Source organism: Osmerus mordax, chromosome 27, assembly GCF_038355195.1.
Source record: "Osmerus mordax isolate fOsmMor3 chromosome 27, fOsmMor3.pri, whole genome shotgun sequence".
Lineage (NCBI taxonomy): Eukaryota > Metazoa > Chordata > Actinopteri > Osmeriformes > Osmeridae > Osmerus > Osmerus mordax.
Genome location: NC_090076.1, coordinates 6,017,351 through 6,042,215, shown reverse-complemented (window position 1 = coordinate 6,042,215; position 24,865 = coordinate 6,017,351). Strand labels below are relative to the sequence as shown.

At 53.4% G+C, this 24,865-nt stretch overlaps 2 protein-coding genes across 2 annotated transcripts in view; both read right to left on the bottom strand.

Moving 5' to 3' along the window:
* Positions 1-578: 578 nt before the first annotated feature.
* kdm4aa (lysine (K)-specific demethylase 4A, genome duplicate a) lies at positions 579-9,961 on the bottom strand. The gene is made up of 22 exons (XM_067230393.1): positions 9,879-9,961; positions 8,681-8,847; positions 8,405-8,580; positions 8,118-8,232; positions 7,721-7,914; positions 7,536-7,585; positions 7,317-7,420; positions 7,046-7,183; positions 6,660-6,910; positions 6,398-6,570; positions 5,877-6,265; positions 5,680-5,776; positions 5,291-5,472; positions 4,896-5,097; positions 4,280-4,356; positions 4,024-4,079; positions 3,630-3,738; positions 3,092-3,280; positions 1,399-1,569; positions 1,137-1,256; positions 941-1,033; positions 579-826 (listed from the first exon to the last, which is right to left on the bottom strand). Exons 2-22 carry the CDS (start codon positions 8,816-8,818, stop codon positions 686-688), a joined length of 3,165 nt encoding a protein of 1,054 aa, XP_067086494.1. The 5' UTR covers positions 8,819-8,847; positions 9,879-9,961; the 3' UTR covers positions 579-685.
* Positions 9,962-10,622: 661 nt separating this feature from the next.
* ptprfa (protein tyrosine phosphatase receptor type Fa) overlaps positions 10,623-24,865 on the bottom strand; it is an 87,238-nt gene continuing 72,995 nt past the window's right edge. The window contains 13 exon segments of the mRNA XM_067230195.1: positions 10,623-12,192; positions 12,302-12,437; positions 12,540-12,694; positions 13,064-13,189; positions 13,422-13,548; positions 15,236-15,414; positions 16,508-16,591; positions 16,593-16,797; positions 16,961-17,115; positions 17,251-17,370; positions 18,878-19,054; positions 19,624-19,746; positions 24,444-24,541. Coding sequence (XP_067086296.1) covers positions 12,124-12,192; positions 12,302-12,437; positions 12,540-12,694; positions 13,064-13,189; positions 13,422-13,548; positions 15,236-15,414; positions 16,508-16,591; positions 16,593-16,797; positions 16,961-17,115; positions 17,251-17,370; positions 18,878-19,054; positions 19,624-19,746; positions 24,444-24,541 — 1,754 coding nt within the window. The 3' untranslated portion in view covers positions 10,623-12,123.

Here is a 24,865-nt window from a genome sequence, read left to right as displayed (position 1 = left end):
ACCGGCAACATTCTGGGAAACGACTCGGAAAGCTCGAGAATCTGTAAGCAACGTGAGCGGGGAGAACCTTTTTCGACCTGTCGTAAAAGCTTTACTATTAGAATGCTACTTCGAATTTCCATGGTCCGATATTGCTTTTCGAGACTTGTCTTCCTGACAAGTATACAGCTACAGGGCACAACATATTACTCATACAGGCCTACCGTACTGTAATATGGCAGAAGTGACGTGTGGTTGTATGGATCACAGTCAAAAACCACATACCAGTAATCAATACTGTAAATGATGGGTGGTTGGGAAACAAAAAGTATAAAATATACAAAACCGGGTCCAATCTAGGAGTCCTGGGCCAAGTTCATTCAGAGGAAGTCATATTGTGAGAGCTACACTCCCACAGTGGCTGATTTAAAGTTAAGGGAGCGAGAGGTCGGGAACATCAGTGCTGGTGGTGTGTGTGTGTGTGGGGGTGTGTGTGTGCGTGTGTGTGCGTGTGGGTGTGTGCGTGGGGGTGTGTGTGCGTGTGTGTGTGCGTGTGTGTGTGTGGGGGCGTGTGGGGGCGTGTGGGGGCGTGTGTGGGGGCGTGTGTGCGTGTGGGGGCGTGTGTGTGTGTGTGTGGGGGTGTGTGTGTGTGGGTGTGTGTGTGTGCGCGTGTGTGTGTGTAGGGTTTGGCTTGTTGGCAGATTGGCTACTCCATGATGGCTCTGTAGATCACAGGTTCGATGTAGTCTCCTCGGTAACGCGAGTTGAGCACCCTCTGCCTCTTGGACACCTTCATGATCTCCTTCTCTTCGAAGATGCCGTCGAAGCGCATGTCCGACGCCTTCGACTGTGACGGGAGTCAGGGACAGGAAAGCATTCACGCTCGGGGAAACAGAGACAGACGTGCAGTTGTTTGGACTTGTGTTGTGTCGCGTGTCTGGCTAGGGGGTGCACCACTCACCAGTCTTGACTTGACTCTCTTAGGGAGTTCCTCATCCAGGGAGTAGACATCGTCCCTCTTGGCTGTTAGTTGTGACCCGTCCTCAAATTCCATCTGAACGACAACAACATTTATCAGTATTTATTCATCAGCCATCGCTAGCCTCTATGGATGGCAGACATTGCTGCAGAACAGGAACTTCAAGGTGGAGTCTTACCAGGTACATTTGGATCACGTGCGCCGCCACAAACTTGGCTCCGTAAACCAGGCCGTCGGTCCACCGTACCTGCACCACTTCCCCCTGGGGCGGGGGCCCGAGCTGGGCACAGTCTCGGCTCTGGGGGGGGGGGGGGGGGGGGGGGGGGGACAGCCATTACACAGGATCCGGTAGACTTGGAATTTCAAAAACTAGGGTGTAGCACGTCGCGTGCGCACAAGGCGTGTCACGGGACGGCGTCGCGCACGCCGAGCCTACTAACCACAATGTCCTCGGGGAAGAGGTTGTCGCTGAAGGAGCCGTCGTCGAAGTTGACCTCGTAGAAGGTCTCCTTGGTGAGCTGCACCACGTCGCACTGGTAGTAGCGGCCATTTTTGTGCTTGCAGATCACCTTCTGGCCGACCGTCAGTTCTTGCATGGCTGCTTTGTTGCGCTGGAGGGACGGACAGACCAGGTGTATCTCAGTCCATTTGAATACCGGGGAAAAATGTGTTTTTCTTTCAATTCCGACGGTGAAACTCATATCATACAGAGGCCTTACACACAGAGTGAAACTTTTCAGCGTTTATTTCTTTTAATTTGGATGATGATGGCTGACATCTAATGAAAAAACAAAACAATTCAGGATCTCAGAAAAGTTGAATATTACATAAGACCAATAAAACAAAGGTGTTTTTTTTTACCCAAAATGTCAGCCTACTGAAAAGTACGTTCATATACATGTGCACTCAATACTTGGTCGGGGCTCCATTTGCATGAATTACTGCATCAATGCGGCGTGGCATGGAGGCGATCTCCATTGCTTTGATAGCGGCCCTCAGCTCGTCTGCACCGTTGGGTCTGGTGTCTCTCCTCTTCCTCTTGACAATACCCATTAGAGTCTCTATGGGGTTCAGGTCAGGCGAGTTTGCTGGCCAATCAAGCACAGTGATAACATGGTCACTAAACCAGGTTCTGGTACTTCTGGCAGTGTGGGCAGGTGCCAAGTCCTGCTGGAAAATGAAATAAGCATCTCCATAAAGATTGTCGGCAGAAGCATGAAGTGAACAATTTCCTGGTAGACGGCTGCATTGACTTTGGACTTGATAGAGCAGTGGACCTTCCCCAATCATCCCTGACTGTGGAAACCTCACACTGGACTTCAAGCAACTTGGACTCTGTGCCGAACCCCTTTTCCTCCAGACCCTGGGACCTTGATTTCCAAACGACATGCAACATTGACTTTCATCTGAAAAAGGAGGACTTTGGCCCACTGAGCAACGGTCCACTTCTTCTTCTTCTTCTCCTTCTCCTTCTCCTCCTCCTCCTTCGCCCGGGTAAGACGCTTCGGACGTCGTCTCTGGTTCAGGAGTGGCTAGACGCGAGGAATGCGACAGCTGTGGCTTTGGTGGCTCTCGATGCACCGACTCCAGCTTCACTCCACTTCCTTGTGAATCTCCCCCAAATTCTTGAATGGCCGTTGCGTCACAGTCCTCTCGAGGCTGCGGTTTATCCCTCATGTGCACTTTTTCTACCCCACTTTTTCCTTCCACTCAACTTTCTATTAATATCTTTAGCAATGACCTTTAGTGGATTACCCTCCTTGTGGAGGGTGTCAATGACTGTCTTCTGGACAACTGTCAGGTCAGCAGTCTTCCCCATGGTTGTGTAGCTTACTGAAGCAGCCTTAGAGACCATTTGAAGGCTCAGGAAACCTTTGCAGGTGTTTTGAGATAATCAGCTGATTCGAGTGGGACGTCATGAGTCTAGAATATTGAACTTTTTCACAATATTCTAATGTACTGAGACACTGAAATTTGGGTTTTCATTAGCTGCAAGCCATGATCATCCGAATTCAAAGAAATAAACACTCGGAACGTTCCACTCTGTGTGTAATGCCTCTGTATGATATACGAGTTTCACCTTTCGAGTCGACTTATCGACTTCCTCTCTCGGGGAAGGTTTCGGTGGCGTACCTCAGTCTGGACGGGGCCCTTGTGCCGGCAGCAGGTGACGTACACCACGAAGGGCCACTCGTCGGGCTGCATGAGGACGCCGGCGGCCTGGGCGCAGGTGGGGTGGTACGCCGTGGAGCAGCGGCCGTGCGAGCACTGCACGCAGCAGCCCGACGTCTTCTTCATCCGCTTCTTGCAGTAGAAACATTTCTGCCCGGAGGGGAACCAGAAGACATGTCAACTGGGGGGGAGGGGGGGGGGGGGGGGAGAGGGGGGGGGAGAGGGGGGTGTAAACCAGGAAACTGCCGGGACAAACTAGCGGGGCGAAGGATGCATGGGGACTCCCCCCCCCCCCCCCTTCCACACACACACACACACACACACACACACACACACGATTCAGGATTTCTCGACTCCCCCGCCCCCCAAACACATTGCTCCGAATCAACAAAAGGGCTCGGAGCGTTCTCATTTCCTGCCGAGCACGCGTCACGCGACTCGTGCGGGCGACTGTCCTTCCACTGAAAAAGCCTCACATGACATCCTCGTCCAGACTCACCAGTTTAAACCTCTGCAGGGGGATCCCGCTGAGGTCCACAGGGCTCCTCTCAGTGATGCTGACAAAGCGGGCCTCCAACACCGCTACAGCACACAGCACATGGACCCACCTACACACACACACACACACACACAATAATGTCAATAGCACACCGTTATAAAATCGAAAATATATCTATAGATTTAGAAAAAATACATTGTCCTTGAGATCTTAACCAAAAAAACACAAAACAGTGGATGCACTCAAACTTTGTTAAGGCACTGCGCGGGGGTGGGGGGGGGGGGGGGGGGGAGAAGAGAGAAAGAGTTTTGCTCCTCCTGTTCTCCGATTGCTGGGAACAGGGATCGTAATGATGTTCCCTCTACCCGGCAACAGTCGTGTCTTGCATACTCACTTGTCATTATTGGCTTTCTGCAAGGCTCCTCCTCTCAGAGAGCACAAACAGCAACTCTGCAATAAAGAAAAAGCAGAACAAACCACTGAGGCTGCCCGTCCGGTTATAAAAGCACAGCAGCGAGATGGCGATAAGGTTATCATTAACGGTGTGCAGGTCTGACACCTGTCATCATCGGGTACGGTTTGTGGAGCCCGGTTAATGAATGGCCATTAAAGGGAAACAGCAGGTGCTTGTTTGGAGACCCCACACTGACCTCTGTCATGGCGTTGGCCTTGCACCGCGCACATTTCCAGTCCTTGGTCACACTGGCTGGATCCACACCATAGCAGCCTGGACACACACACACACACACACACGCTAGATCAGCAGAGAAGAAACCTTCAGGTGGGGCTTGAACCCTGGCCGAAGAAACCGCTTAATCCTTTCTGGTTGTACACTGGGAACCGTCTCAACAGCTAGCCGCTCAGGCAGAATCAAGACATGGTTTAGCCCAGTTAATATTAAAAGGCACAGTGCAGTTAGAGTACTGACTAGTGTTAGTATAGTGTTTGTGTGTGGGGTGGGGGGGGTAGTGTACACTGGTGGTGTGTGTGTGTACTGACTGGTGGTGTGTGTGTGCGCGTGTGTACTGACTGGTGGTGTGTGTGTGTGTGTGTACTGACTGGTGGTGTGTGTGTGTGTGTGTGTGTGTGTACGGACTGGTGGTGTGTGTGTGCGCGTGTGTACTGACTGGTGGTGTGTGTGTGTGTGTACTGACTGGTGGTGTGTGTGTGTACTGACTGGTGGTGTGTGTGTGTGTGTGTACTGACTGGTGGTGTGTGTGTGTGTGTGTGTACTGACTGGTGGTGTGTGTGTGTGTGTGTACTGACTGGTGTGCACGCGGATGTTGCAGTGGGAGCAGCTGACGAGGAGGCTGGTGCCGTCCTCCTCCAGGTGGGGGGTGGGGGTGGGCGGCTCCTCGGAGCCCTCCTCGGTGCTGGTGGTGAAGCACGTCTCCGGGATGAGGGGCTTGGTCCTCAGCCTGCCGCCGGACAGCACCGCCGGGAGCTCCGAGCTGTCGGGGCACTCGGTCTGGGGGGAAGGGGAACACTCGCGGTTAGGGTCGGAGTTAAAGATGGCCGCCGACGCAACCTTCCCCTCCGCCGACTCCTCCGAGATCGCCGAACGCTGAGACGGCCGACACGCAGGACATTGTTTGCTCAGGTCGACCTGACCTGACCAATCACACCCCACCCCCACGGTCTCTGCCCCGCCCCCCTCTCACCCGCTGGTAGGTCTGGAAGAGCATGCAGATGGAGCAGTAGGGAGACTGCAGGCCCATGCGCCGGTTGTACTCCTTCTCCTTCTTCAGGCTGTGGGGCCGCGTCTGCCACAGGTGGGCCAGGGGCTTGGCCCAGCTCTCCCCCTCCAGACCGTCCTCCTCCGCCGGCACCTGCTCCTCCAGCTCTGCGGGGGGGGGAGACACGGCAACACACACACACACGCACGTTCACCAAATCGCACGCCGTTTGATACGAAGGAAGAGAGAGGGTTCTTTCTCTCCCCAGGACAACGTCAGGACGTGCTATACTGGTCTCTGGGTGAGGTTTTTAAAACGTGAAGCTTGATGTGCAGTGCGCCTTCCGGAAGGCTCTGCCGTTATCGCGGGCGTACCCTCGTCACTCATGCTGTCCTTCATCAGGGGGTGATGGCGGGGCAGTTTCCCCAGGTTGCTGGGCACGCTGGCGTTTTTGTAACCCTCTTCCGCCTCCTGGTGGCGGAGAAAAGAAAAAAGGTTTGGAGTACACGGTACCTGCTGGGGTCACGAGCCGAACGCGGGGGAAGAAATGGCGTCATCGGCATCTCCTCACCTGGCTCTCGTCGGGGTCCTCGGAGTCGCTGTCGCTGCTGTCGCTCTTCCTCTCCTCCTTGGCGGGCGGCTCGCCCTCGCCGCCGTAGTCGCCCTTGGCGTAGCTGTGGACGTGGAGCACGTCGGCTGGGCTCAAAGTCCTCTGGAACAGCCGGTGGGCCGGGCTGGCGCCGCGGGCGTCCTCGCTGGGCCCCGGCCTCTCGGGGGCGGCCGCCGGGGACCGGGCCTCGGCCGGGGGAGAAGGCGCCCGAGCGGGGCTCTCCGCGGGTCCCTTCTCCTTCTTGACGGGGCTCTTGCCGGGCGGCTTGGCGTCGGCGGGCTTGGCCGAGTTGGCTTGCGGCTTCTTCTCCTTGCTGTTCTCCTTCGGCTCTGGCTTGGACTTTGGCGGCTCTGAAAGGACACACGGAAACCCCCCCCCCCCGACACAAATGCTTAGCTACACTCTCTCTTTAGCGTTGCATGCAGCAAGACAACCCACGTCCGCTCAATTGTCGTGGTCGTTCTCCTGGGGAGGTTAGGTACCTGCGTCGGACGGCCTGGCCCCTTTGCTGGCCTGCTCGGCCTTGGTGAGCTTGGCCTTCTTCTGCTCCGCCCGTCCCTCCCCCTCCCCCTCGGCCTTCTGGGTGCTAGCGCCCTCCGGAGCCTCCTCCTCCACGTCGTCGTGCTGTCGCTTGGTCCCGATCTGGGGCTTGGGGCTGCGGACGAGGACAGGGAACAGACGCGGGGCGTTTAAAAGCGAGGCCCGCCGAGAAACACGCAACGTGGCTTTGGCGACGGCTCCTACCTCTTCTCGCCCGCCCGCGCCGTTCCCGCGGCGGCTGCGTCGCCGTCCGCCGCGCTCCCGTCCGCCGCCTCGCCGGGGCCCTCCGCCTCGGCCTTCTCCCCCTTGGGGAAGTCGGACGCCTCCGGCGTGGCCTTGGAGTGGTCGATGGGCGCATTGTCCTTCCCGGCCTTCCACAGCTTGTAGCGGTCCGGCTGGAACTTCCGCACGAACACGTCCATGGAGATCTTGACCATGTCCTTGCGGCAGGAGCACTGGGTGGAGAAGGAGGGGGGTGGGGGGTGGATGACTCGCAGGTCACGGAGGGTAAATGACCTTGTTTGAATTGTGTACGATCTGGGTGCATTCCTCCCCCCCCCCCCCCCCGGCTTCCAGAAGCACTGGCATACCAGAGTGGCCTGTTTGCCATAGTCGATCCATCGCTGGGTGGCAAAGTTGGTGGACTCGGCGCAGTTGAAGCCATGGTTGAAGCCGGCGTGGTAGCCGAAAGGGAAGGTCACAATGAACTGACCCGCCTCTTGGGTGACCTGACAACAAAAAACAAACAAGCATAAGTTGGGTCCGGTCCCGATCGAGACGGCAGAACAGATACGTGCGTCACGTTAGGCACTCTAAATGATAAGGACTCAAACTTGAGCCGATCGTTTAGTGTCGGGTCACCTTCTCGAACGGTATGCCGTATTTCTTCAAGATGGAAGGCGAGATTAGAGTCATCTTGTGGCGCAGGAACGCCTCGCAGCTCTGAGCGCTCCCAGGAAAGAACCCTGAGAGACCAGACGTGGCGCACGCGAAGATGACGAACACACAATCGGCTTACTTCTTCAAAATGTGTCGCCGTATTTATAACAGTCAATATCAAGTACTATTATTTTCACGTACCCTTAGCAAGGCGCTCCAATCTTTTCCCATGTTCTGGGGGCACGACATACCTAAAGAGAAACGAATCCACAGTTGTAGCTATTATGCTATTACGTGCTATGCTAGTATTCAAAAGAACTCTAGTACCTAAGGACACGAGTTAGCTTCTGTGTGCTTCGGCGACTGTCCCACAGGCGGGACCTTACCAGGACTTGGGCTCTCCGAAGTGCAGGTAGTTGATGCTGTAGAGGTCCATGTCCTCCGTGTGCCAGGCGAAGGTGCTCTTCCACATGCCGAAGTACAGGTAGGGCGTGTTCACCCCTTTGATCTTGATGCCGCTCTCCCGCTCCACCGTGTCCAAGATGGTGTTCAGATGCCCGATGTTCCACTCTGTCACATCCTGGAGAGAGGGAGAGCGAGAGAGGGAGAGCGAGAGACAGAGAGAGAGAGAGAGCGAGATGAAGCACTGCCACCAATGGTAGGGTAACTGACGTTTAGTTTGACAATTTAACAATTAGGGAAGGATTTATGTGAGCGCTTGTAGAGCACGCTAGTGATAAACCTCTAGATCCTCTCTGGTTGACGACGAGGAGAGACACTCACTGGATCATACAGGGTTCCGTTGACATCCGCTCCATAGAGTGGTGGGTTAAAAGTCAGGTTCTTCCAGAACTTTCTCTCCAGCTCATCAAAATCCACATAGCGAGGATTGCAGAATCTGGATTTGTGTTTATGGATGATTAGTAGGGGGCAAAACCAAAATGGGACAAGAGCTACAGAATGTTTGAAATCAAATCAGTCCCAAATTGAGGAAGTCAATGTCGTCCCACAACATGGAAAGATGACAAACAAGTCATGTCTAGCCTTTTCAACAGCGTCAAGGGGCTCACTTGTCTGTGTTGGCGGTCTTGCGGAACTCGCGAACAGTCATGGGCTTCTTCTGAATGTTGTACTGGGTGAACAGACCCGACTGGCCTGTCACCACCTGTTGGATGGGCGCTGGGATCACCAGATCATCGATGTCGTCATAGGTGCGTCTGGGTTTCCAGTCTTTGGGTGGTATAACCTTTACAATAAACAAACAACACATGGTTGCCTAATTGAACTAGACTGAAGCAGAAAGTATGTCATTAAAGGAGATACTGATTGAAGATGACCAAACTGACCTTAGCCATTCCAGCTTTGTGTGCTCCCTGTGACTCCATGTAAGCAATATATCGACTAAAGTCTTTAAATTCCTCCTTGGAAGGGTTAAAGGTCATTATCCTGGAGCCAGTTGTCTGAGAAGCTGTATCTGTCGCCATCCTGGATCAGTCACGTTGACCTGTGGATTCTGTTAACAGTTTAACTTATGTAAAATACATTTGGACATATTTTGGATATTTATTTTAACTGTGCAAATTACTATTATACATTGTACGTCTGCACCGACTTTAGGTTGATCTAATTTATGGCAATCCTTTTCATTTATTACCATGCAAGTTGAGGACGCACTGGTTACAATCCGATCACCTGTCGCCCCCTACTGTTGGTAGCAAAGTTAATTATCCAATGCTCTGCAAAGGCAGATACAAGGCTAACTACAAACTAAGAGTTTCGTTGTCAACAATACAAAGGAAGGTTAAGTATATTTTGCACTTTCTTGCAAGCCTACGTTCCAAACATGTATTATGCAAAGATGACCATTCTTTGCAGATTACATATGTATAAGCAAACAAGATGCAACTTGGAAAAAAGTTCGTTTGCTAACTTATGCATGAGGCAAACTAATAGTTTTACTAGCTTGCTGTTTCTTTCTGATCATACTAGGTTCCGTTGGTAGCAATGTTGCTAGCTAGCAATCTTGCCTGCTCGATATAGTTCTGCCCACCTGTCAAATAATACCCATCATGATTGGACAACATGCTGATGGAACAGCAATGGAAGCTTCGGATTGGTTGAACGCCAAGTCTGTCAACTAGGGCCCAGTGTCCCGTCTCCGTCAAGAAAACAGTAAGCTAACTAGCTAGTAGCAGCTAGCTGGCTGACTGCTAGCGAGTTGAAAGTCTACAGGATATTTAAAGATCAGAGTTGGTACAACTGTACTTGCATTAAGGAACATATTTTAGAAGTAGAATTGTTTGTCAGTCTGGCATGCTGACACACATGTTGAAACGGAGGCAAGCGAAATAACAACTTTGGGGAGCAGACCTCTATTGGTATCAGTTTGCTAACGTTACGTTAGCTAGTACTAGCTAGTTAGCACTAGCTACAGTGGCTCGCTAATCCATTTTTGGATATAAATAAACAGGACTTCTTTTAGCAATGCAAAGCCAACACATTTGAAAGCCTTAAATGTTAACTTACATATGCTGTACTACTAACCAGTTTTTGTTGCCCCCAGATCTTCAGTGCTTGAAAATTGTAAATGCAGGGTTCACCATGGATTGGAGAGATAGTCCTCCATTATTCCAGTGCCACACGCATGCCCAGTGTGTGTTTGTTTACAAGGAAGGAGGGGCGTGCCGATGTTCAGGCCAGACTAATCAAAATGCTTTATTTTTCTGTGACCCCGCCTTCCCAGTAGCTGCGTTGTCACGACTCATTAATATTTAGAATAATATTCATATTTGCCCAATTAAGACTGTATATTATTATGGCTTACGAGTATGGCTGATGACTGGTGCATTCAATAGGCTACGCGGAAATTGCAACTAGATTTACATTCTAGACATTCTAGAAATGCACACTATTCTCTCTGATTTCACATTCCTATTTTATTCTGATAGTTATGTTTGGAACCTACCCGATATAAGGTCTTTGAAGTCCTCACATTCATGTTTTAATCATTGATATAACAGTGAAAGAGTGTGTGAGAGAGAGAAAGAGAGAGGGAGGGGAGAGAGAGAGAGAGACAGAGAGACAGAGAGAGACTGTAAACCAGTAGATGTGGAATACTAGCAGCCAGGCTGGCACCGGAGGGGTGTCCACCCTCCATCTGTTTACTTGTGTATGGCTAGTGGCAAGGATGGATCCAGGCATTGCATGGGCACTGGCCTGATGTCACATGGACACGCGGAATAAACACGCAAAATAAACACCAAATGAGTCAAAGCAACAACAACGATGTAAAAAACCCAATTATTCAACTTTATTAACATCAAGGTTTTGCAACATATTTTTCTCTCCTTTTTATGAACAAATAGAAAACAGATCGTGTACAACAGATTGAACCCCTACGGCACGATTTTGAGGACAAAGTGAAATGATTCATGTTTCGTGGTCCCACTCCTCTAAATCCACCTCACTTCGCAACCTCAACCACTTAAGGAGAGCGCCCATCGTCCCCCACACATCGACGCTGCTTTTTTAGTGTTACAGGAGATTGTCTTTCTGTCCCACAGTGATATACTATTACAGCAGAGATACCATGAATGCCGAGTCTGTGATTAAGTAGTTCGTTTTCTGGGTTGGGCCAGTCCAAAGTGTTTGCCGATGGAAAGGTGCAGTTTATAATTCAGCCGATTGATCAGAAATACATGGATGCCACTCTCACACTTCCCATGGAAGGGGGGGGGGGGGGATGCTGAACGCGTCTGAACTGGGCCAGGGAGCAAGCCGACCCGGACCAGGTCAGCTTGTCAGACCACAGCCTCTTGGGATCCATAGATGAGTCCACCTCCGCCATGACACCAGCGAGGCGAAACTGAGGCCGTGAGGTCGCAGGACAGACAATCTTTCCCCCATATCTCTGTCAACTTTGTCGTGGTCTCCAAAGACAGGCATTAAGAAAATCACAGTTAACAGCTAATGAGAAAAAAGCCAGAATCTGTACATGTTAGTTTTCAAACGTCATTAGTCGATTCAGTTTTGAGAGCCATTGCTTTAGTTGATAGTTCACAAACTGGTGTTTATATTTTGGAGGAGGTTATCATTCTGTAAATTACCAGGAAGTTAAGAGGCTTATAAAATGTTATCCCCAACACCACTGAATAAGACCAATCTGATCATGAGAACTTTATAATATCTTAACTATGGTAAAAAATAAAATTATTAGCAGCTCTGAGTGTGTTCTCCAGTAATAATGACTCGGAGCATGTTGAAAATACATGTCCTTTTGCAAAAAAAAAAGAAGAAAAAAAAGATACAATTTAATTTAAAATAAGAGCCATTAAGACATACAATAGCCAGTGTAAATGATTAAAAAACAAAATCTAAATAATAATAACATAGTTATAATGGTAATATTGATATTAATAAAAATAGCTGAAAAATACTTTTTGCTATAAGGTGAGGAAGAAATAGGGGTAAAGTGATGTGCAGTCGACACATCAGAATGAAGCATACTGAAGCTTTTTATGGTTCTTTTTTTGGGGGGGTGGGGGGGAGATTTCAGTGAAGGGTTTAAGGGTTTAAAGCAGGTTTATTGTGCCAGTCAAGCAGTACTGTTCCTACTGCAGGTCGTCCAGTCAGAATTGTGCTCTCGGCCCCTCTCCCCTCGCCCTTCCCTCCCCCTGTCTCTCCTCACCCCTCCCACAGCCTCCACCCCGAGTCAGCAGCAGGGTGGATTATGGCTCCGTAGGGACAAGCAGCATTCCTCTCGGGACCCCCGGTGCATTCTGGGAATGGGTTATGTTGCATAGTGATCAAAGCTTCCAAGGTACTCCAGAGCTGCCCGGTAGCACAGCTGGTACTGATCCTGAAAGAAGGAGAACAACAAAATATATTTTTTTAAAGAAAGAATTGAGGGGGAAAAAAAGAAAGCGTTTTTTACTCATGATTCCGAGAGACGGCCGCTCCGCCCGTACCTCTGTCTGCACCATAGCTGGCCTCTGGGTTCTCAGTGTCTTCACCGTCTGGAAGAGGTCCACCACGCCCTCGTACCTCATCCTCTCCAGCACGATGCTCAGCGTGATGAAAACCCCAGTCCGCCCCACGCCGGCACTGGGGAGACAGCAGACGTCGACAGGTGAACCTCTGGGTCTCTCTCGGCCCTACGGTAGGACCGAGAGAGACCGTGACCTGGGGGCACAGACTCCTGCTTACCTGCAGTGCACAGTTATCGGTCCATCCTGGCCAAACTGTTCCTTGGTTTTGTGCACTTGGCCGATGAAGTCAATGAAGCCCTCTCCAGTTTTTGGCACCCCTTGTTCAGGCCAGTCGGTGAACTGGAACTGACGTATGGTCCTGGACTGGCCATCCTGATGGATGGATGGATAGATAGATAAATATATATATATATAGATGGAATGTTTTATACATAGATAGCAAAATAGACAGAGGCAAACAAACAAAACATGATTGAATGAACATGAACATTGATTTCCACACGGTTCCACATCTCATCTTCCTGGGTCGTCAGGGGGCAGAGCTTACGGCATCTCTACATGCAGAACACGGACCACTCTGTCAGGATAATTACACGCGTGGGCAGCAACAACAATCATTTCGGGCGTCTCCGATCTAAAAATACATTGCGGCGCATCCGTCGCGAGTGCAACCTTTCACACCGCGCGCTGCTGCGCGCGGTGCGAGACCGCCGGGGTTGCCGGGGGAGAATAAATACATACTCTGGCATCGGTGACCTTGAACTCCCTCAGAATGTACTGGGGCATGTTGTACTCAGCCATTGGATCCACGACAAAGTACTGGTACCGGGCAGAACGTTCGGCTGGCCAGTACTGATGGCACTTTTCCTAAGAGACAAAACATCACAATCATTCAAATTTGTTTTTGAAAGAACCCTTTGTGGTTGTTGATGCATAATCACATACAAAGCGGAGCTTTTCCACACAGCTGGTTCGCATAAACACCTGGTGCAGCGGTGTACCACGCGTGCAGTGGATGCAGCGTCCCCGCGGGCCTGCCTCCCCTCCCACGTAAACAGGGTAATTAAGTTACGGCTGTGTTTTCCGCCGAGAGACTCACCCGCCCCATCTCTCGTAATTTGGTGAGCATGACCACTATGGTGGAGTTGTGTTCCCACAGCATCCTCCAGTAGTCTTCAGTAGTCTCCGCCAGTGGGCCCTGGGTCGCCATGTAGGCTTTCTGTTGCCTGGGAAAGATGGGGGGGGACACACACACACAGGACACAGTTAGAAGATGTCCATTCTGCAGCAACTCCCACTGTGAGCCCTCTGCAGTTTCGCCTCATCGCCACTAGGGGGCAGCGCAGAGCCACGCAAGTGGACGGCGGCTCGTTCTCTTCTGACAAGCATCCCGCGACCGAACGCGTGAACACCCGATTCGTCCATCCTATCACACATGCATAAATAGACCCGTAAATACACAGAAACACACGCTTAGCTGGAGGTATGAGAGCCAGCCAATCTGGTGGAGTTTCCGTTTGGGCGATATATGAGCTGTGCTTTCGGTCTCCTCGAAGTGCTCCGCAAAGTGTCAGGTTTGACAGAGCCGTCGCTGTGCCGTTCCAATTGTTTGAGTTGTTATTCACGGGCAGACTTAGAACGGGCATGGTCTTCGCCAACGACATCGCAATCTCCAGATCGGTCACGGAGATCACAGCTTTATACCGAGACTCTCATTACACAACCACATCGCCTGCCAATTCTTTGGAGAGGAAAAAAAATGGGGGGGCGGGGGGGGGAGGGGGCGGGGGGGAAGTAAAAAGTGAAGAAGAAGGAAAAAAAAAACCTTCACCACAATCATCCTAATCTTGCTCGCCCTCTTCACCCAAGTCTGTCTAATCCTCTCTCTTAGCATTCCAGAGCGTCGAAAGCCCAGAGCGACGCACAGAGCTGCACACCTCAGTGTGTCTTCAGTCGCGCTTAATCACTGCAACTGGAATCAGAGTGGAATTACAGACAACCTCCCTTCCCTCCCTCCCTTTTCCCCGTTCCCTCCATCAGGTAGGTCTGCCCGTGGGGACATCATTAGGCCTCTGAGAGGAGAAGATATCAAACCTGGGAAGCAGGAAAACGTATTTAAAGCACCCGAAGCCCTTCCAAAAAAGGAGGAACTTCCGTCTATTCAGCCATTCATTACCATGTCGACGTGCTGTGGATTATTGCCAATTATGGTGTTTACACTTCCATAAAGGAACCCTCTCTTTGGGATGGCGGTGATTAGGTACTAATTTGATATGGGAGAATAACCGCGCTGTGGTTTGAAGGCGCGTCCATGGAGACTCACGCCCGCACGAGGACGAGTGGCGCCAAAAACACACACTTCAAAACAAAAGGTCTTTCCATCTCCTCCCCCCCCCCACACCCCCACCCCCCCCCCCCCCCCCACGTTTCAAAAGCTAAATAACACACTGAAAACAGCAACATCGTTTAATAAAATACGCTGTTTCTCATTAAGGCTCTCTGAAGAGTTTGGGTTAGAAGTGGTTGTTGGCTGAGAAAGGGTACATCAATAAGTGATTCCCCCCCCCCCCCCCTCTTTCCTCTCCCGGAGTGGTCTGTCACCTGTCAGAAACAGTCTATCCTTTTTCCAGGAGGAAAACATGGAGGGCGAGAACCGACAGTCCTGCCAATACGGCCAATTTGTTCTGACAACTGACATGACAAAAGGGAAAGACGGGCGGACAAAACGAGGCGCCCGGCGTCTGCGTGTGATTCGCGGCCGCCCCGGCGATGGATGGACGCTCCACCCCCGCCTCCCTGCTCGTTACAGCTGCTGGCCCGCCGAAAGCTGGATCTCTGTATCGTCCGCTTTCAGTCTCACCGCCCCCCCCCCCCACACACACACACACAAACACACACCCCTCGGTCTCCTACCTGTATCCGTCGATGAAGCTGGCGTTGATGTAGTCGGAGCCCTCCACGCCTCGGATTGGCTGGAGGCAGACGCGCGTGGACTCGAAAGGCATGATGTTCACCAGGCGGTTCTTGAACTTGTTGCACGGCAGGTTGGCACTGATGAATCTTGAGGTATGTGCTTTGGAGTTGGCCAGTTTCTGTGGGGGGGGGGGGGGGAGGAGAAGGAGGATGGGGGTGGGGCTCAGGGTTACGGTGTGGCTCTTTTAAGGGGGAACTCCCCAGGCAAACAAACCACCCGCGACAAGAGCACATCGCTTCAACCCACAATCCCAACTCCTGTCTACCTTTGCTCTTTTAATGTGCTAATGTGTGCCTGTCCTTTCAGGGAGCCTGGTGTGTTGGAGGCCACGGGGGCCAACACTCTTACTGAGGCAGGAAAGTGCCGCGGTCTCCACTCAAGCAACCCTTTGTTCTCCGACTTCAAATGAAAGCCAGACGCCTCCTCTGTTTAAAAAAAAAAAGAAAGCCGTTCTGAGCGAACGGCGCCAGACGTCAGGGAGTGGAAAACAAACGCACCCACGCGCGCGGGAGAACGGATGAGAAGGTGAAACGAGCCCCGAATCGACAGCGGAACTTTTGAAAAGCCGTCGCCCCCAGAGGAGAGGGAGGTTTCATACGGCTTTGCTGATGGCCCCTAATGTGATTCTTCTTCACTGCGACAAAAAAACTAAACCCCCCAAAAATACACTAAAAAGGAAAAGCCTAGTGTCAATTTTCGGGATCTCGCTTGCGAACCACATTTGCGTCGCTCGCCGAGCATCGAAACCTAATTACGCCGTCCGCACGCTTTTTTGACAATCAACCCCCGTTATCGCTCGGAGGGTTTTCGCTTCTGCAGAAGAAAAGCGCGGGCGTGGGGGGGGGGGGGGGGGGGGGGCGCGGGGCGGGCTTGAAGGGGAACAGTTGCCACAGCCCTCGTTCTCTGGATACGCTCTCCTAGACTTCCTGTCAGATGGTCAGTCTGCCCCTGCACCAGCTGTCCGTTCTCTATCCATCCCCCTCTCCTCCCTCTTTCACTCAGCCCCCCCCCCCCCCCCCCTCTCGGTATAAGCCCTTGAAACAGAAGACTCCTCCGAGATGGAACCCGACAGAACGAAAAGGGAAACGAATCCACCCCTCTCTCTCCTCCCTACCCGTCGGACGATCCGGTCGCCAAGCGACGGCGGACTCCCGACCCCCCCACCTCCGCAGTCCCCCCCCCCCCCCCCCCCAATCCCTCCCTTTCTCCACCTTGAACTCCAGCTCCATGGCGTGGGTGACGGCGTCTCCCGGCGTGACCTGGGTGAGCGTCTGGATGTGGGCGTACAGGCTGCGGGGCGGGCACCTCCGTGTGGCCGCAGGCGGCCGCCTCCAGCAGGGCGTCGTGGATGAAGGCGTACTGGTCCTCCGTCTGCACCATGTAGTTGCGCTGCGCGCGCATGCACGTCACGTGGCCGTACACGTCCGCCTGCTGCTCGTGCCGCACGCGCTCCAGCATGGCCTCGATCACGATGAAGCAGCCTGTGCGACCCACGCCGGCGCTGGGGGGGGGGAGACACACTCGCCGTCATCGCGGAGCCAACACACACACACACACACACCGGGGGACTGGCTGGAGATGTAGGTGGTCGTGGGGAGGTAGTAAGGGTGGAAGAGGGGGGAGGTGGTGGTGGGGGTGGAAGAGCGGAAGTCTGGGCCCCCTACCTGCAGTGGACCACCATGGGCCCGGCGTCAGAGGGGTTGCAGGCCTTGACCCTGCGCAGGAAAGCCAGCGTGGGGGTGGGGTACTCGGGCACGCCGTGATCCGGCCAGGCCATGAACTGGAACTGCCTCACCTCCCTTTTCTCACTGGAGCCATTCTGACACGCACACATCAAGGGACGACACTCTTAGACGTGCTAACACACACACACGCGCGCGGACACACACACACACGAGGACACACACACATACACAAGGACACACTGGCTGCACGCGTGCAACCGGCCTCTCACCTTGTAGAGGGCGAAGGTGCGTACGCTGTAGGTGGCGAGCTCCACTGTGTCCAACATGGTCACCTGGATCATCCCGTAGGTCTCTGTCCCCCGGCTGGGCCAGTACTGGTCACACTTCACCTGAAAACACCACACACACACACACACACACAGAGAACAGCGCGTCAGAATCGAGTCGGACTGTCGAGCCTGCAGGTTTGGGATGTGGCTTAGAGATTGGTGGGAGTGGAGGGGTGGTGGTGGTATTTAGGGAACAGAACAGGAACCGCAGGGGGGTCAGATCGAGGGACAGCTTGAACTCCACTTCCGCTCCACTGTGCCGGCTGTCACCTCCGGAGGGGGGGGGAGGGAGAGGGGGGGAGGGAGAGGGGGGGGCCAGAGCCGGGCTGTGGTGAAGAAGGGGGGAACCCGGGGGGGGGGGGGGGGGAGATGGGGCAGCCAGCTGGGGAATCGGGGCCTGGCTAGAGGGCTTCTCTGGGAACATGGTGTGCCAGGCACAGGGACCCTGGCATGGCCAGAGCAGATGGGGGCCTCACGCTTCACAGACCCCGGGCAAGAGGGGGTGGTGGGGGGGGTTAGGTGTGTGTGTGTGTGTGGGGGGGGTCGTGTCCGCGGGGGGGTCCAAGCGCGTGGCTGGTGTCTGCTGTTCTACCAGGCGTGGGAGCGGGGGGCGAGGCGTTAAAGGGGGAGGGTCGGGGGTCCGGGGAGGTGCATTGTGGGAAGAGGACAGCCGGCCCAACAGCAGGATGGCCACCTGGAAACCAGTTCCACCCTTACCCACCCACCCGCACACACACACACACACACAACCAGGAGCCCACCCACGGAGCAAGGAGCAACCCCCCTGCGCTAGTCTGACTCCCGGAGACTCTCAAATCCCTCTCGCCAAGTCTGGTGACCCTCTGATGACGCCCCCCCCCCCCAAAAAAAAGTCAATTAACGGGGTGACCAGGTCCCACCCGCTGCCGTGGTCACATCTCTTCCTGTCCCACTGCGAGGTCGTTCCTCACTCATTTCCTCTCCAGACAGACTCGAACAGAGCAGTTACAAGGGAACAGGGAGGTCGAGCGGTCTGAATGACTACCGCCTGCCACGAGACGACAGGGTTCATAGGTCAAAGGGTGTCTAATATTGAACCTGACCTTATGCCGGACCGGAGACGGACGTCTAATATTAGGTTTGGCAGGAAGCCGATGACCCCCTGTCCCCGCTAATAAAGACGACGGGGGGGGGGGAGCGTGGCACCCTGTTGTGCCCTTCTGCAGTTATTAACTGAGAGGCAGGGCGACAGGGAGTCCGCACACTCTCTGTGCCCCGCGGCGGCCATCTTTGCTGTGTTGGTGAGTCCTAACACCTCGGGGGGTTTTGCCACGTCAACGGCCCGGCTACACTTAGCACCTTCCGTCTATTAGACATTGAAAGTGTATGTGTGGGGAAAGGGGGGGGAAGAGTGACAGAGGTCACCAGAGGAGGGTGCGCGTTCACAAGGCGTGTGTGTGTTCGCGCGCGCGCCGAGACTGAGCGACCTCGACGAGTGCCTCATTCCAAACGAGAGAGAGGAGTCGTGTCGTGTCGGCAGCGTGTGTGTGTGCGTGTGTGTGTGTGTGGCCTCCTCCGGCCCCCCTACCCTGGACTTCTCCTCCAGCCGGGTCATCATGACGATGGTGTTGCTCCTCTGCTCCCACACCATCCTCCAGAAGTCGCTGAGCGTCTCCGGCAGGGGGCCCTGCGTGGCGATGTACGCGTTCTGCTTCCGGTAGCCGTCGATGTAGTTGGCGTTGATGTAGTCGCTGCCCGGCACCCCCTGTGCAGCGGGAGAGAGGGAGGTTCCACGACGTTAGCGCGGGGGGGGGGGGGGGGTTAGAGGCCGGGCGGCCCCTAACATGCCACGACACAGACTCAGAACAGGAGGGAAAGAGAGGGAGAGAGAGACAAAAAGAGAGAGAGATCGAGAGAGGGAGAGAGGGACAAAGAGAGAAAGATGAAAGAGAGAGACAGAGAGAGAGACAGAGAGGGACAAAGAGAGAAAGAGGAAAGAGAGAGACAGAGAGAGAGAGACAGAGAGGGACAAAGAGAGAAAGAGGAAAGAGAGAGACAGAGAGGGACAAAGAGTGAGACAGAAAGAGAGAGAGAAAGAAAGAGAGAGACAGAGAAAAAGGAAGTAAAAAGAGAGCGGCGAGCCAGAGAGCACAGAGACAGTGAGAGAGAAAGGAAAACAAAGAGCGAGAGAAAGACAGACAGAGACAGACAGAGCAAGAGAGAAACACCTTCTACAGTCCAAGTGGCAGAACGCATTCAATTCCTGACTTCAGAGAGAGCCAGGAGAGAAGGAGGTGTGTGTGTGTGTGTGAAGATGAAGGGGGCTGTCTCACCGTCTACAGGGCTCAGGATGACCCTCGAGTGGTCGTAGGAGATGACGTTTGCATAGCGGTTCTTTGGCTTGTTGACCTCCAGGTTCGAGTGTTCCCAGGTAAACTGCTGGCCAGGGTCGATGGACTGAGAGACAAAGAGAGAGAAGGAGAGAGAGAGAGAGAGAGAGAGAGAGAGAGAGAGAGAGAGAGAGAGAGAGAGAGAGAGAGAGAGAGTATGAAATTTTTAGACTTGTAATGATGATGATAGGGAAGTTTCTCCACTCGAATAAACCTTGAGTCATTTTCAATTTATTCATTTCTTTTTAGAGGGTCCTAACATACAATTCAACCCCCAAAAGCAAGAAAGGAAGAAATGACAGTAATAGGAAATAGACAAATAAAACCCCAACTCAAGAGACATACTACAAGGAAAACAATCGACACACAATCAGATAGATGAGCACATTGGTGACAAACAATCACTTCACTACAGAGAGGCCGGGATACAAGCACAATAGCGCAACGGTGGAGAAAGGTTGACTGATTCCTGAAGTGAACCGAGTGTAATAGACCCCTTCCCTTCCTCCCTCGGTTCCTCAACACGTCCCCAAGCCGGGGTGACCCTGGAGCCCTCTGGGTCCACCCAGGCCTGTTTGTACAGTCAGGAAGTCACCCCGGTGCTACGCGTGGGGGCCGGGGATGTTGCTCTACAGATGCAGTCAAGGCACAACAACTTGGTCAGCAGTCCTGTGGGCAAGCCAGCTGGAGGTCATCACCCCCCCCCCCCCACCCCCCCCCCCAGGTCCGGGAAGCGTGCCCCTCTCGCCGCCGGCTCGCCGCGGGCCCCGGCCGCGCATCGGCGCCCAAAGCGTGGTCGAGTCGCCCGGCACTGTCCAACCCCCAGCCTCTCAGGCAGGCGCGTTGCCGAGGAGAGAGCTTAGCGATAGAAGATGATGATTCATCGGTATTGATCCCCCCCCCACCCCCCCCCCGGTCCGGGACAAAGGCGACTCCCCTTGGCAGAATAATGACAAGCAGTAGATTGTTATTCATTATTGACCTTTCTGCTCTGACCGCTGGTCTGACATCGTAGAGGAAAACAAACAAACACGCACACAGACCCTGTCTCGGTCTCATCTTCCATCTTAGGTTTTCTCGGTCCGCGTCTCTCCCTGTGTCTGTCTCTCCCTCTCTCTCTCTCTCTCTCTCTCACTGTATCTTGCAAGCTTTCTCATGCGCACAGGCTTGAGCATGCACACACACACACACACATACACACACACACACACTGAGGAGTTGCCAGGATAGTGGCAGTCTGTTACCTGCAGTGTATCCCCCCAATTATTCCCTGTCTGTCTGTCTGTCTGTCTGTCAACATGTTTGCCTCTCTGTCTGTCAGCCTGCTTGTCAGCCTGCCCATCTATCTGGCAGCCCGACCCGTCTGTCTGTCTGTTCGTTTGTCCGCCTGCCCGTCAGCCTGTTTGTCTGTCTGTCTTTGCTTTGTGGGCACACTCAACAGCTGCTTCTAATGTCACCGGCGTGAGAGGTTGATTGCACATCTTATTTAACAGACTGTTAGGTAGCGCCTTCCGACACGTCTGTCTGACAAATAACACGCATTACCGCTAATGTTCCCCCTCCCGACGTCAATATCTGTTACCATGCGTGTCACGACAATCATGCTGATGCTCGTTTTCCGGACGCCGTCGGCTTCCGCTCCCCCCGAGGGGACAGGTAGGCGCGCAAAGCCGGGATGCCTCCGCGGCGTGCGTCTGTGCGGGCCGGAGATAGCGTGCCCGCATTAGACGCGGGGCACCGAGTGAAGGAGGGAGGGCGAGGGGAAATGAATAAACACATGACGCTTCTGAAAGGGGGGGCCTGGACGGGCTCGTTTTGACGTCCAATCAGATCAGATCAAATCCAAATGTATTTGTGTATCCCTTTTGGCACGCAGGTACGTCACAGAGGGTTTCACACCGACGTGACGCGGATCGCTCCAAAGCGGCTCCCGTATTTCTGCGGAGAAATCGAAACCGCGGCGTGTCGCAGCTTGCCGAGACCGCAGCCTCGCTTTGAGACTTTCGACCGGGTCACTTCCTCTTCCGTGGCCAGATGTTGCCGTTTGGCATCGAATGGTGCATCGAAAACGGCTTTATTCGGCAGCCAGTCCATCAAGGCAACAAATGTGTTCATGTGAAAACGTACGGAGCCTTCCTCCTCACACACACACACACACACGCGCGTGTGTGTGTCCGAGTGATTCAGATGCTCAGGCCCATCTGTTCCACTGTGGGATGAATGTGGAGATCAATGATGGCTGACAGACTGTCTGGGCGGTGGCTGAAACACCTTGTTCGCTGCATTTCTCATGTGAGTGAGAGAGAGGAAGAGGGAGGGAGAGAGAAAAAAAGAGAGAGAGAGAGAGAGAGAGAGGGAGAGAGAGAGATGCATCTGCCAACTCCACAATAGGCCCTGCCTTGCTTCCTCTCTGGGAGCCAGGCCTCCGTTGTTATTTATGGCACCTGTCTGGAGATCCTGCCTGTGGGGGGGGGGGGGGGGGGGGTCCACTGCATGGCCCTCACAAAATGTTCAAAAGCCCATCATCTCCTAAGAGAGCTTAAAGAACACTGCTTTCCCTCAGTCCCCCCCCAAAAAAAGGCCAATTAACTCCTATTCCGTCACCCCTCAGCCTGCATCAACAGCCGAGCGGCCAAGATAAATGGCCGTTACCGCTTCCCATTCCGGATCCGTCACCTCCTGGCGCCGTGGTGCCTCCTGGAGCATATGCTCCGCTACCTTCGTGCCAGGAAACATCCTCCATCACTCTCCGAGCCCGTCGGAGGGCCGCGTGGCACAACCAACTCATACCCCCTTCTCCTAATGACTGTTGGTCTAACCTGGCTGACCACAAGCCCCCGGGGGCGACCGGCCTGGCCCTCACAGCCCTCTCCCATCACACGCGCACCTGACAGCGGATGTATTCGACAGCGTCCGCAGTTCACTCCCCTCCGTCTGGGTGACAGGGGGGGGGGGGGGGGGGGGGGGGGGGGGGCGATGGGGGTTGTCGCTGACGCTTATCCCAGGCGGTGGACACACTCCTTAACACATGTCCTTAACAAGTGGGCTGGGGATAAGGCAGTCCTGGCATTGGTCCGAGCACCCACCGGACGATCGCAAAAGCACGTTGTGAAGTTGATGTCGACACACGATCCCCAGCTAGGCCAGACGACTCGCTGCAGGCAAAGCCACTTATGAGACGATGGGTTTTAAATGCAAATTCGGGGTTTTAGCAAATGCCCTATTTCGTAGTCCCAATAGGTACGGCGATATCCTTAAATAGATTGGCGAGAGCGACGGTACAACAGGTGTGCTAATTGTGGTTATATTACGGTCTTATTGGAGTTGCCTGCGAACGTGCGTCTTCAATCTGCAATCCTCACACACGCGTCCATTCAAATTGATTTCGAAGCCGCGCCACATCGAGGCTCGTCTCGTTCGGTGTCAACTGTGTTTGCAGTCAATTAGAGGCTCGTCCTTTGGGGGGCATCCCGTTCTCGGCGTGGTGATGTCTGTATGAGGGTTATGCTAATTAGGGTTGCGAATCAGTGTGCAGTGGCTCCCGGCAGCCACCAAATCACAGAAGGACTTATCTGTTCAGATCTAACTAGCTGTGAGATTCCCTGACTGCTTCTCATTTAAATACATCCATTAACGGGGCCTTTAATTTCAAGCCCTGGTGCTTTGAGAATGGGTTGGCATGTTGAGGCAATAGCTCTGTCCTATGTAACAAGAGGCAGAGGGACTGGAACTGTGTGTGTGCGTGTGTGTGTGCCTACATCTGTGTGGTCGGTGAGAACTCATTCCTGGAGAACTCGAAAAGGCCCTGTACACAGAACACAGACATCGGAGCCGTTTCGCCGTCCTTCTAGAACCTTCTGTCCGTGTAAACCCCTCGCCTCCCTTTGGGGTGGAGAGACCTGTTCCAGATGACACTGCACCCCTATCGGAAACACATCTCTCCCCCCCCCTCTCTCTCTCTCCCTTTCTCTCCTCTCTCTCTCCCTTTCTCTCCCTTTTTCTCTCTCTCTCTCCTTCTCTCTCCTCTCTCTCTCTCTCTCTCTCTCTCTCTCTCTCTCCTTCTCTCTCTCTCTCTCTCTTCTCTCTCCTCTTGACAGGCAACAAAAACACAGCCTACTGTACGGCTGCAGTCCCCTCTCAACCCACTCCGAGTGACAACAGAGGAGAAAAAAAGAAAAAGTTGACTTAAGAGATGTTTTATAATTATCATGGCTTCCACCCCACCCCCAACATATAAACAGTGCACCCATCTGTACTGCTTTATCCGCTACGAAATTCACCACTTTAAATGCAAATTACCTTCTTTTGTAGGACATCAACAAGGCATAATCCCTTACTGGATTTTACAGTAGGTAAGTGTGGATGAATAATATTCTTGGAAGAGAAAAGACAGAATTCATGCATACTTTAGTAGGATCCTTCCAAACCCCCGAACCCTTATTGACTAAAGGTAAATCCGAAAAATAAAAAGATAAAAATAAAAGCTTATTGAAAAACAAAATTTGAATGTGGACTGGGGACTCCACAACAGATCTTATATAAGTCTGCAGCCAAAGCTCAGGTGTATATATACACATATAGACTTCACGTGCTCCACAGCAATGTTGACATAAAACGTGCACAGAGAACGTACAGGCAAACGCGAGAGTCTCGCTTCGCGGCCTCGAACGCGGACGTTTCCGCGAGCGGAAACGCACACGGCCTTGTCTCCGTGTCAAACGCTGGGTGACCGGGCAAGGGCGCCGGCGGCGAGGACGTAGTTACCTCGTACTCCTGGGAGAAGCGGAGGCCGTCGTTGGCCTTGAGGCGCTCGATGTGTTCGGCCAGGTCGCCCGTCGAGATGGGCGGGTGCTCCCTCATCCCTGGCAGAACGGAGGAGAAGGCATGAGGTCAAAACTAACACACACACACCTACACACACACACGTGAAGATCCACACGCACGCACGGACTGACTGTGTGATGCATCCAGAGGGCATGTGTGATGGCAAAGCACAGAACTGCTTGGTGGGGCAGTGATGTGGGGAGCGCGTGTCGGGAGAGAGGAGGAGGAGGAGGAGGAGGAGGAGGAGGAAGGGTGATGTCGGACTACAGCGCTACAACACCATGCCATGGTCCCTCTCCTGTGACGTGAGAGGGCGAGCGAGCATGCTGATTGGTTGACTGTAGCCCACGGCAGCGACAGTG

What these genes read in the sequence shown, in the direction of transcription:
- kdm4aa (XM_067230393.1), bottom strand. Translation starts at nt 8,818, where the DNA reads ATGGCGACAGATACAGCTTCTCAGACAACTGGCTCCAGGATAATGACC. An exon ending in ATTGGAGCGCCTTGCTAAGG is followed by an intron (nt 7,421 to 7,535) that starts GTACGTGAAAAT and finishes CTGGTCTCTCAG; the next exon opens with GGTTCTTTCCTGGGAGCGCT. An exon ending in GGACAGCATGAGTGACGAGG is followed by an intron (nt 5,473 to 5,679) that starts GTACGCCCGCGA and finishes CCCCCCCCGCAG; the next exon opens with AGCTGGAGGAGCAGGTGCCG.